At 46.4% G+C, this 12221-nt stretch overlaps 1 protein-coding gene across 1 annotated transcript in view; it reads left to right on the top strand.

The window, feature by feature from the left end:
• Positions 1–12221, top strand: part of Sag (S-antigen visual arrestin) — a 30820-nt gene that overhangs the window by 16232 nt on the left and 2367 nt on the right. Inside the window, exons 9-13 of the mRNA XM_071619426.1 lie at positions 848–920; positions 3607–3744; positions 6753–6830; positions 8772–8795; positions 10868–10923. Of these exons, the coding sequence (XP_071475527.1) occupies positions 848–920; positions 3607–3744; positions 6753–6830; positions 8772–8795; positions 10868–10923 (369 nt within the window). The remainder of the gene's footprint in view (positions 1–847; positions 921–3606; positions 3745–6752; positions 6831–8771; positions 8796–10867; positions 10924–12221) is intronic.

The raw sequence follows: 12221 nt of genomic DNA, 5'->3' as shown, positions 1-12221 counted from the left end.
TGGGTCTTTAGAGGGACAGCAACCTTACAGGTCATCTCATTAGCCCGTATGCCCACTAGGGCTGTCTTTTGTCTTGGTGACATCCCTGACAGATGCTGTTTCCAACCTCCCATGCTGTCCCTTCCCACAGGCCTCACTGTGCCTAAGCTCAGGGAAGCCAAGGGAGGAGTGTTCCTTTTTGGTCAGTGACAATTTTTTGTTGATCAGTGCAGCAAGTATAGTGGGAAGGGCTCTGGATAGAAGACATAGGGTTAAATTGTGGGTTCATGCTAAGTCTCCTGAAGCCCGGCTGGCATCCATAGCAGCAGCTCTTTGTTCATCTTCCCAGGCTGGATTAGGCTGTCAGGAGAGGTCCCCTTGAGAGTGTTCTGTAAAGTGTGAGGTGTGGCTATCTCAGCTTGAGTGGCCACCTTGTGATGGCCATCTCTGGATGCGTACTGCAGGGAGGTGAGACCTTTGGGAGATGATCAGGGCTAGATGAGGTCATGGGGGCAGGACCCCATGATGACATCAGTGGCTTTATAAGAGGAAGAGGAACTTGAACTAGCAATTCATGCTCTGCCTCAATGTGCAACACCCTCCACCATGTTGTGATGCAGAAGAAAGCCCTCACCAGATGCTAGTGTCATCTTAATGGGCGGGAGTTGACATAAAGCAGGTTATCGGTGAAGAGAAATGACTTGAAGACAGAATTGGGAATCACAAGAGTTTTCTGAGAAAGCCAGAAATGGACCAACATGACCCTCAGAGAGAAAAGTCCTGCTGTGTCTCCAGGAAGGCCAGGAGTCACCATGCACATACATGAGGGGCCCAGCGTTGATCACTGCCTCTTATCCTCCCTCTGCAGTGGAGCAAGTGGCCAATGTGGTTCTCTACTCGAGTGATTATTACGTCAAGCCTGTGGCCATGGAGGAAACACAGTAAGTAACAGTTGCATTTCTACTTCCGGGGTGGCCAACCTTCTCTGTCAAGTTCCTTTTTCTTTCATGCTGAGAACTAGAATGCCCAGCCAGCCCCCCAGCTTTTTGCTTCCTTCCCCTTTTCTCACTTCAGGGGATGCCAAGAAAGTTAGCATCTTAGCTCTGTTTACCTCGCCCCACGCGCCTTCCATGTCACAGGAGGTTGGAGAGAACAATGCAGTGACTTCAAACAAACAAGGGGGGAAATCAAGGTGGACGTGTCACCCACCGGGAACAGCTGGGCCTGCCTATTTATCCTTGACATGAGTCCTTGGTAATGTGGACTCTTTCTGCTCACCCCACCCTGCCCCAGCAGATGGCCAAATGAGCAGTCAGACCAGGCTAGGACTTTCTTTTGCTCCTTTATTCAGTTTGAAAATTCCATACCAATGATAACTTGATTAGGAAGATGCATTCATTTTTAGCCTGTCATTGTGAATGACTTTTCTCCCTTTGATAGAATCAAAAACAAATGAGAATCCTGCAGTGGCTCCTTCATTCATGAGAGACAAAGCAGGCTGCACTTTGTGCTAGGAAGTCAGATACATTTTTTTTTTAATGTGTGTGTGTGTGTGGTGTGGGAGATTATACTCAAGAGCTCACATGTGCTAGGCAAGGGCTCTACCACTGAGTTACATCTCTAGACCTTTTTATTTTTCATTTTGAGACAGGGCCTCACTAAGTTACCCATGCTGACCTAAATTTGCAATCCTCCTATTTTAGCCTCCCTAGTGGCTAGGATTATGGGTATGCACCATTGAGCCCAGAAACATTTAATACACATGTTGCAGGGGTATTTCTCACCCCAGAAGGTCTTTTCCACTTTATCTAGTTGGCATGTTCTAAACATTACTGAATGTAGAAAACATTACCAGGGTCAAAGGAAGGTTGGGGTGGAGAGGAGGGGTTGTTGGTGAGGAAAGATAAACTGATTCACTAAGATAATATTGCACAATATTTAAAAGGCAACTTTAGGATAAACTATTACTCAAAACAAATTCATCCTTAAGTTTAAATATAGGCCTTCAGTGGAGGGAAGCAGGAAAGAACCACAACTCCTTAGCTGACTTCTTAATGCCAGGCCTAGGGTCTGTCCCACATTTTGGGCATATCCTTGCCATCCTTGGGGTCTAGGGAGTCTTAGCCCCAGCTGGCCTTTTGGCAGATGCTCAGAAAAAAACCAGGCAAATAGTCCTGACTGAGTTTTTAACTATATACCCTGTTATCTAGCCTACTTTTAAGTCTTTTGGTCAAATGAATCTCAGGAGACTGAAAACCATTCTAAGATCCTCCCAAGGGTGGGGGAGGGAGATTGGAAGCTGGGTCAGATCGTGTTAGTGGGTCTTAGGCTAGAGGCCACTCAGAAGGCTGTAGAGCATGAGCCACTGTGCCAGACCCTGGGACTCCAGTGGGAAGGTTTCCTCAAGCCAGGTCGTACCTGATTTTCAATCTGTTGCCTGCCATTGAGTACCAGGTCCTGAAGGCCCTGGAAGTCGCCTTAAGGTCTTGTCACAGTCCTTTGGCAAGCTGTGATTCAGGAAAGGCCATCATGCAGCCCAGTCTCAGGGCCCCCTTTCTATTTCTGTCACTTTTACAATAATGCAAAGTCCATTTTTGTCAATGCCACTGCCCAAATCTAATTCATTTGATAGATTGCCCCAAGACCTAGGTGGGAGGACATGGGCCATCCTGGGCTCATACAAAATTCTATGAAGAGCTTCCTATATCCACCAGAGGCAGGATCCACCACAGTTGCTTTAAACTCCGCAGTGAGCTCAAATAGGGGAACCCTTCTGTGGGAGGCATTTCGGGCTCCAGCTGTCTTGGAACACTCTTGGGAAGTAGTCCTGATGCCAGCTCCCGGGCAGTGTTTTCAGGTCACACCCTGCCTTCCTCTGGCTGGTACAAGGATGCAGGGCGTGTTGCTGGCACGCAGGGCTCTGCAGCCTAAGGCTGCGACTGTGTGGCTGTTGAGTACAGGGTTGGCAGAGCACAAGATGAGAGGTGTACAGACAGCCCTCACCAAGGCCTGGTGCCCAGCACGTGAACAGCAGAGTTGGTTCTGCAGCCTCAGATGCTGCTTTGTGATCTTGGTGATGCTGTGTCCCAAGCACAACCCCAGATCGGCCTCTTGGCACAGGGTTCCTGCCATCTGTCAGATGCTGGGGAACTCAGAGCTCAGTTGATGACCCAGAAGACCAAGTAGAGGAAAAGTGTGTGCTGCTTTGGACCTGAATCAGCTTGGTCTGTGTGGCCACTGATGGAGGCCCCTTCCTTACCCTGCTCACCAGCCCACCATCAGTCTCCTGGTGACAGATTTTGGCAACAAGGACCTTTCCCACCTGGGTTTATTGACACTGCTCTGATGGCTCTGCTGCATACTGTGGGGTTCATAGAGCCTTAGGAGACTGGCTGGGGTCTCTGACCTGGGACCCGTTTGTCTAATTTAGAAATTCAGCAATTCAGAGCAGGTTGGGAGGTCTGAGGCAATGTCCTGATATTGCTGCCAACCCACTTTGCAATTTCACTAACAATATGCTCCTCTTCCCAGTAAGTGGATAGGGAATTTGGATCCTGGAAATGCTGGATGACAAATAGGGTCTGGTCGGGTTGATGGTGACTCTCCTCTATGTTGTTCTTCTTCCAGAGAAAAAGTGTTACCTAATAACACTTTTACCAAGACCCTGACATTGGTGCCCTTGTTGGCTAACAATCGAGAAAGAAGAGGCATTGCTCTGGATGGGAAGATCAAGCATGAGGACACAAACCTCGCCTCCAGCACCATGTGAGTCCTTGCTACTGCATGAAAGTCCTGTTGGTGCCAGCTGGTGCAGGTCTGTCCCCCGGGCTCAAGGTGTGCATGACGGGCTAGCTGGCATTAATGGTAGAGAGTGCAGGTCTCATAGGCCCAAATGAGGCTCCTTCTCCTATCTGGAACAAGGCGGTGATCATATTGGTGGACCCTGGACACAGCCTTGGGTACCCCCAGCTCCACTGCATACTCTGGGTGGCTCTGGGCAAATGACTTGAGCTCTCTGAGAACCTGTTTTCTTGTCTCTCAGTGGAGGGGGGAGTGTGATAAGAGTCCCAATCTCACAGAGTGGTGATAAGGACTGACACAAGCTGCATGCAGCATGGAGCCCAGCACTCAGAAGGCGCCTGAGCAATGTCAGCTGCTAGTTTCCTAAAGCGTCATTAGCTGGTGCACTGTCCTAAGCATACAACTGAGCCATGCAGCTGGCTGTGCTCATCCACTTATTTCCTCCGCGAAAGGTGAAAAGTGGGATCCCGAGGGCTGCAGAAGTCAATGAGCTTTATAGGAAAATAAGCACTGTTTACAGGCATGGTGGCGCCTGCCCGTAATCCCAGCTGCTCTAAGCCTGAGGCAGGAAGGTCTAAATCTGGGCCAGCCTGGGCAACTTAGCAAGACCTTGTCTCAAAATAAAAAATAAAAAAAGGACTGGGATGTAACTCAATGGTAGAGTGCCCCTGAGTTCATTTCTAGCACTAAAAGAAAGGGGGGAGGGAAGGGAGGAAGGAAGATCCACTCGCTGGATTTAGGCAACAGATCTAGAAAAAACTGTACAGTGAAGGCTCAGAAGTCAACACTGCTGCTCTCCTAGCCACCCTTTTGGGCTTCTGTTTCTGGGAGTCTCTCTGTTGGAGGGCTCTGAGGGCTTGTGGTCAGAGCCATGCGCCAGCTCAAGACCCACTTCCTGCCCTCTCCCTGGGTGATGTGCTGGAGGGTCCCTCCATGGCCCCAGTAGGCTACTGACCAGAGAGTTGGTAAGGAGTGGACTTTGCTCTCCAGTTAACTGAGCTGCTGACCCTGGACAGGTCTCTCATTCTGGCTAATCTTATGGATAATTTCCTTATCCATAAAATGAGAATAAATACACCTTGCTCACAAGGCGTGGAGAAATGTACATGTTTTAAATGACTCCGCAAACTATAAAACATGTTTATGATATGGCATGCCATTGTCCATAACATGACTGTCGTGCCCTTGAGGAAGCAGATCTGTGGTGTCAGTTTCTCTGTTATTCTTGCCTTGTGAACATGCTCCAGAATCTAATTCAGTAACTTGGCAACTCACTCACAGAAAATCCTTTGACAGTGAGAATACTCACTGACCCCACTGTTGGCCTTACAGAATGTGAGTCTACCAAGCCATGGGCTCATGCAAGTCAGATAGGTCAACTTCTGGTCTGTTGGCATCACCTTGGAGGCGGCAGGGCGAGAGCTTGCAGGGTATTCTCGGGCCTGTGACAAAGTACGTTCTCTTCCTTGGGTGTTTGGCCTTATTTAACATGAGGTCAAGAGCCAATCCCAGCAGAAGTGTGGAGTTTCAAGCTTACACCCTGTTTTATACCCTTTGGTGGCAACCCCTCTCTGCTGAGTAGGTGACCCTCTCCACAATTCCAGGTAAAAAGGCTTCTCTGGGTCAGTGTGGTCGTGGGTGCACATGTTCCTGGGCCAGATTTTGGTCTCTGGGCTAGAACTTTCAGGGCCATATCCCAGATCCCAGAGCTGTCAACGCAATCTCCCCTGCCCTCAATCCCCTGCCTTCAGGGTCCTCTATCATGATCTCTATCATTATTCACATTATTTTAGTTAGTATTTCATGATAAATTTTTTTATACTGGAAATTTAACCCAAGGGCACATAACCTCTTAGCCACATCCTCTGTCCTTTTTAAATATTTTATTTTGAGACAGGTTCTCACTAAATTGCTTAGGGACTTGCTAAATTGCTGAGGCTGGCTTTGAACTCAAGACTTCTGCTGCAGCCTCCTGAGCCGCTGGGATCACAGGTCTGCACCACTGAGTCCAGCTCATGATAATTTGCATGCCTTAATTCCTGTTATTGGACATCCTGAAATACTTAAGTCTTCTTCATTGGGTCGTGTGAGATAAAAACCTGTGATAAAATGTCCACTGTGGTGTGTATCAGATAACAGGAATTCCACGCATGTTAGGAGATTTGGAGTGAAGTTTCTGTCAAGGAAAGTCACACCTCACCCTCTTTGGGGCACATCTCATGCACCTCATTCACTCACTTAAACATTCACTGCTAGGCACATACTGGGTGCCGGTGGGGCAGGGTCCAGAGCAGTCACAATTCCTGTGATCAGGGCTACAATAGAGTATCCACGTGTCTTTCCCATGAGCAGAGCACAGAGGAGCGAGTCCCAATGCTCCCTGGCAGTGTCTGGGAAGGCTTCCCAAAGGAGGGGAACTATAACTTGGGGTCTTAGGGGACAAGAGAGGAGAAGGAGGGCATTCTGGGGCAGGCTTGTAGTTGGCAAGGCTGGCGCAAGGCAGGATCAGGCAGTGGGGCAGTGGGTAGGAGACGGCAGAGGCATCTTCCCGAAAAACTGAACCTGAAAGATTTCTCAGGCTACAGAGAAGCTGGAAAGCTCAGTTAAGGAGCCTGGCACGTGGGAGACCATTACAGAGACCGATACCCAGGCAGGGAAAGCCCATGGGAGGACTCTATGCCTGCCCTGCTGAGATGGTGGAGCAGGCTGGGGAGAGGCTGGATGACCAGGGTACAGAGGAGGGGAGGAAGTACGCTCCTCCCTCTGTGGACTGCAGGAGTAGGAGAAGCAGGCATCCCTGCACCCCTTCACGTGTATGTGCAGTCCTTGGACTCAGGCTGGCCTGGGCCAGTTCACCAGTTCCTGAGAAGCAGCCTCCAGATGAGTGGCCCTGGTTGGAGGAGCAAGAATCCCCTCACAGGCTGTGCCTCCTGCTGCCTCCTCACCCTCCGCTCTTCCTTTCTATTGGGCAGCCTTAAAGAGGGCATGGACCGCACCATCATGGGCATCCTGGTGTCTTACCAGATCAAGGTGAAGCTCACCGTGTCAGGGTAAGTGCCGGCACTTGGCCTGCTCCCTCTTGGCCTGGGACTGCTCTTTCCTGAAGGACTAACAGGCAGACAGCGGCCGGAGGCAGAGCCTACTGGCTCCTGTGCTGGCCTGGGTTGGATTCTATTTGTCCCTGGAAAAGAAGGTTGTGAAATACTGCACTGTTCGTACCCTGGGCCAAAACAGCTTGCACCTGCACACCACCGAGGTAGAGCGCTGTAGAGCGCTAGAGAGCGGAAAGAGAATCAGTTTCATGTTACATTGTACTTCAGAAAGAACAATGGCTGCCCAGTGGACTCCCAGTGACCTTCATCTGTTTGCATCTTGGGAGGCATCTGGCCACCAAGGAGGGACTGCATCTTCCCTCCCCTAACATGGAATCACAGAATTGGGAGGCTCCTTTTCATACAAGAGTGCTGACATCTCTAAAGAAACTATTCATTCTATTTTAATGAAACTGATTTTTCCTTGTCTTTAATCTCACCAAAAGGAAACAAAAACAAAAACACCTTGGCTTCTCATTTTCCTTTCAAATTCCACAGCCAAAGTCTCTATTCTGATCACAGGCAGATCCTGCATATGTCCCAGGGTCCTGGGTAGGTAAAGAGTTCTCCAAATTTTGCTTGGGGCCACAAAGAACACAGGTCTATTTTAGGTATTTTGTTAGCACAAAGTTTCCATTTGTTGTGTTTTTTTTGAAGTGGATAGTGCTTTCTTTTCTTTTTCTTTAATATTTTTTAAGTTGTTGATAGACCTTTATTTATTTATATGTGGTGCTGAGAATTGAACCCAATGCCTCACACATGCCAGGCAAGTGCGCCACTGCTGAGCCCCAGCCCCAGCCCTGGATAGTGCTTTCTTTTCTTTCCTTTGTGAGGATCTAGAACCAGGTGGAGTTTCCCTTAGCAGTCCAGAAAAGCAAATTCAGGTAGTCCTCCTATCCTCAAGTTTCATATTGGTGACTTCAACCATCTGCAGATTGAAAATATTTTTTAAAAACTGCATATGTGGGGGCTAGAGCTGTGGCTCAGCAGTGGAGTGCTTGCCTTGCACGTGCAAGGCCCTGGGTTCGATCCTCAGCACCACATAAAATAAATAAACAATATAAAGGTATTGTGTTCATCTACAACTAAAAAAGGTACTAAAAAAAAAAAAGAACTGCACATGTGGGGCTGGGATTGTGGCTTAGAAGTAGAGTGCTTGAATTGTAATGCAAAATAAAAATATATATATTTGTAAATGAAAAAAAAAAAGAAGTAGAGTGCTTGCCTGGCACGTGCAAGGCCCTGGGTTCGATCCTCAGCACCACATAAAAATAAATAAATAAAATAAAGGTATTGTGTCCAACTACAACTAAAAAAATAATTATTAAAAAAAAATAAAATAGTTCTTAAAAAAAACCCTGCATATGTGCTGACTGTATAGACGTTCCCCTTGTTATCCCCTAAATGATAAAGTCTAATAACTATTTATACAGCATTTACATTGTATTGGTGGTTTAAGTCATCCCTAGATGATTTTGAACATATGGGCGAATGGGTGAAGGTGCTATGCAAACACCATGTCATTTTAAATAAGAGACTTGAACATTGAAGTTTCAGTATCCCCAGTGGGTCCTGAAACCAGTCATGCCCACTATCCCACCTTGCAGATATAAAAGGGTAAAGCAACTCTAAGGGGTTCTCATAGAGACCTCTATGATTCTGTGGCTTATTCTTGACCCTAAGTTATTCTTCTTGACCCTAAATGATCCTCTTGAGAAAAAGAGTCACAGTAGGGAGGAGGATGCTGAATATTAAGGAATGAAAGACCCTGGAAGTGGAGAATGTGGGCAAGGAACCAGAGAACCGAGTCAGGTCTTGCCTCTGAATAATGGGATGTGAAGTCATATTGCCACTGGGGACAGTCACCACAGCCATTTGTTTTTGTTTTGTGTTTCCTAGCTTTCTGGGAGAACTCACCTCCAGGTAAGTCTCTTCTCCTCCCTTTCCACTTGATTTGTAGGATGCCAAGGACAATAAGCCTTTTTTTTTTTTTTTTTGGTACCAGAGATTGAACCCTGGGGTACTTAACCACTGAACCGCATCCTCAGCCCTTTTTCTATTTTGAGACAGGGTCTCACTGAGTTGCTTAGGGCCTCACTAAGTTGCTGAGGCTGGCTTTGAACTCATGATCCTCCTGCCTCAGTCTCCCAAATTGCTGGGATTACAGGGTACACCACTGTGTCCAGTAAGCCCTTCCTCTTAAGAGGAACTAAAGAAGCTGTCTCTGGGCAGCTCTACTCATATGTTAGAAGTGATGCTGCTGCCTCTGGAGCATCATGCAGTGCTTAGCTCACTAGTGTGTGTCTGGGGTGACAAGTAGGTCTACGCCTCACAAAGAGACTCCTCCAGAAAGTCCACACACTCCGCATAGCTGTCTAGCTGTCTTCTGCACCTGTATGCAGTGCAAGACATGAATTATACCATTTTAACCACTTTAAAGTGCACAATTCAGCAGCATTAAGTAGTTTTACAATGTTATAAAACCACCACCACTATCTAGGTCCAGAATATTTTTGCTATCTGAAAGGGAAACCTAGTACAAATTAAGTAATCACTCCTGTTTCCCCTCCTACAGCCTCTGGCAGCTACTAATCTGCTTGCCAGTGTTAACTATCCTGGATATTGCCTATAAATGGCATTGTATAATAAGGAGCCTTTTTGATTGACTTTTATCATTGGCGTAATGTTTTCAAGGATCATCTGTGTTGTAGCATGAACTAATACAGTACTTTATTCCTTTTTATGGCTGAGTAATATTCCACTGTATGGATATACCACATTATGCATATTTTGGGGGGATTGTTTCTACCTTTTGATAATTGTGAATGGTGACAGCTTCCTTTTAAGTCATGCACAAAGAAGGAACAAATTTGAGTCAGGTGTGGTGGTGCACTCCTGTAATCCCAGTGATTTCCTCCCCCTGAGTCAGGAGGTTTGCAGGTTCAAGATCAGCCTCAGCAACTTAGACCCTGTCTTAAAAAAGGCAGTGGGGGTGGGGGGATGGGGAGATGGGGACCTAGCTCATTGGTAAAGCATTCCTGAGTTCAATTCCCAGTACCAAAAGAAAAAAAAATTAGAAATATTTGAGTCAGCATTGACTTGACATGGTCTTTTACCCCAATTCTTATCATCTTCATCTCTTATCTAGAACCCAGGTCACACCCGTTTCTTTTAGATCCTATCTGTACCTGTGTTATTTAAACAAATGTGCTTGGCCCAGAGGTCAGCCCTGGGCAGGAAGCAGGGGGCCCTAGAATGCAAGGAGGAGCCTGTTTTCTCACCTCTCTCCTCATCTTTCTGTTCTCCCTTTCTCTGAATCTCTCTTTCGTCCTCCTTCCTGACTCCTTTCCTTCCTTCTTTTTGGTATAAATTCCAAGTCGCCCCAAAGTCCTCTAACTTTTGGAGTTCAGCAGACTGTTGTGTTCTCTGTGCCCACCCTTGACACACCAACCTCACACAGGTTTTAACACATTCAGGATGTTGCACCTTGTTGCAAAGACTATTTTAAAATCCATCCTCCCTCAGAATTGCAAGTTCAAGGCCAGCCTCAACAACTTAGCAAGGCCTGAGCAACTTAGTGAGACCTTGTCTCAAAATAAAAATTATAAAGGGTTGGGATGTGGCTCGGTGGTTAAGCACCCCTGGGTTCAGTCCTGACTACCAAAACCCCAAAACAACAACGACAAAATCTACTCTGTCCTTCCTGTCGGATTTTGCCTCTTCTCCTCCCATAACATATGTCACTACATCTAGTAAGCAGCACAGGGAACTTGGAACACTGGTGGCCCAGCCATGCCTGAGTGAAGTTCCTGGACCACATTCCAGGGAATGCATTGCAAAATCTCACTTGACTATATTCTGATTTCTGTTTTGCTTTGAGTTCTGCTAAATTATCTTTCAGCTTGGGCCTGGGGATATTTTATGAAGCCACTAACCTTGTGTGTGTGTGTGTGTGTGTGTGTATCTACTAACCAGCCTACATTCTTTTTTTCTAGCGAAGTGGCCACTGAGGTACCATTCCGTCTCATGCACCCCCAGCCTGAGGACCCAGGTTAGTTGCGCCATTGTCCAGGCTGTCTCGAGCTCTTCTCCCCTGGTAGACTTATTGGTACTCATTCCTTGTCTTTCTTGACTGCACCTCTGAGTAGGGGGGTTACCAGGTGACATCCACAAGGTGACTGGGCTAGCCCAGAAGAAAGCACTCACCTGTTCACCCCCTGGAGCCTGTGTGAAGGATGTAATGGAAAACCCCAGAATCTCTGCTGTCAATAGACCTAGATTTAGATTTTAGGATGATTTAGTTTGAGAGCCCAAGGCTTTTGCATTTCATTTGGAAACAAAAGGCCTAATGTATCATTTGGAAGCATTCATAGGCATCATGATGAGAATACAGAAAAGACTAGAAAAGAGGGTCAGGCTGGGATCCTCACATCTTGGCTCATTTGACTTATAAATCCATTGGCTCTTGATGGATGTCAAGTGAAGGATAGTGTACAACTCTGTGTTTAACATCAGCCTTGTTGAACTGTCACTGTAAAGAGAACTGGATGATATGGAGTTAGATCTCAAGGAAGTTCTTTTAAGAAAAGCTCAATGAGCTGGGCGCAGTGGCACATTCCTGTGATCCCAGTGGCTTGGGAGGCTGAGGCAGGAAGATGGTGAGTTCAGAGCTAGCCTCAGCAACTTTGCAAGATCCTAAGCAAGTCAGCAAGACCCTGTCTCTAATAAAATACAAAAAAGGGCAGGTGATGTGGTTCAGTGGTTAAGTACCCCTGGGTTCAATTCCTGGTACCAAAAAAAAAAAAAAAGCTCAATGAGGGGTCAGTGGTAGAGCATGTACTTAGCAAGCATGGGGCCCAGGGTTTTGTTCCAAGTGTTGGAAAAAAAAGTAAATGAGGCAGCAGAATTAATCCAGGTGCATCTTAGAAACTCCAAGGAAAAATTCTCCCCTATATAATTAGGCAGGTTGATAGAAAAATCAACCTGTTTGAGAATTCTCCATAGTTATAATAATAAAGACTTTTAAGTAAAAGTGGTATAAACCAGCAGGGTTTCTTTTCCTCGTATTTGACAAATAGTTTTTCTATGTTGAAAATGAGATGGTATTTACCCATTAAAATGAGTCCTCATATTCATTTTAGGTTTTGGCTCAAAATATTTTGTCTCAGAATATCTTTTCCAAATATTTTAGATTCAAACTCTCTATGCGCATTGGCAAAAGCTTCTGGTTAAATAGTTAATCTTACATTTTTGATTAACTTATGCTTGTATCATAAAAATGGTCTTTATTTTTTATATTTATTTGGGAGTAATTAGGACTTTAAGCCGGGGAAAACACAGATTCAGTCT

This window comes from Marmota flaviventris, chromosome 11, assembly GCF_047511675.1.
Source record: "Marmota flaviventris isolate mMarFla1 chromosome 11, mMarFla1.hap1, whole genome shotgun sequence".
In the NCBI taxonomy this organism is placed as follows: domain Eukaryota; kingdom Metazoa; phylum Chordata; class Mammalia; order Rodentia; family Sciuridae; genus Marmota; species Marmota flaviventris.
This window is presented reverse-complemented; position numbering and strand designations above follow the sequence as displayed.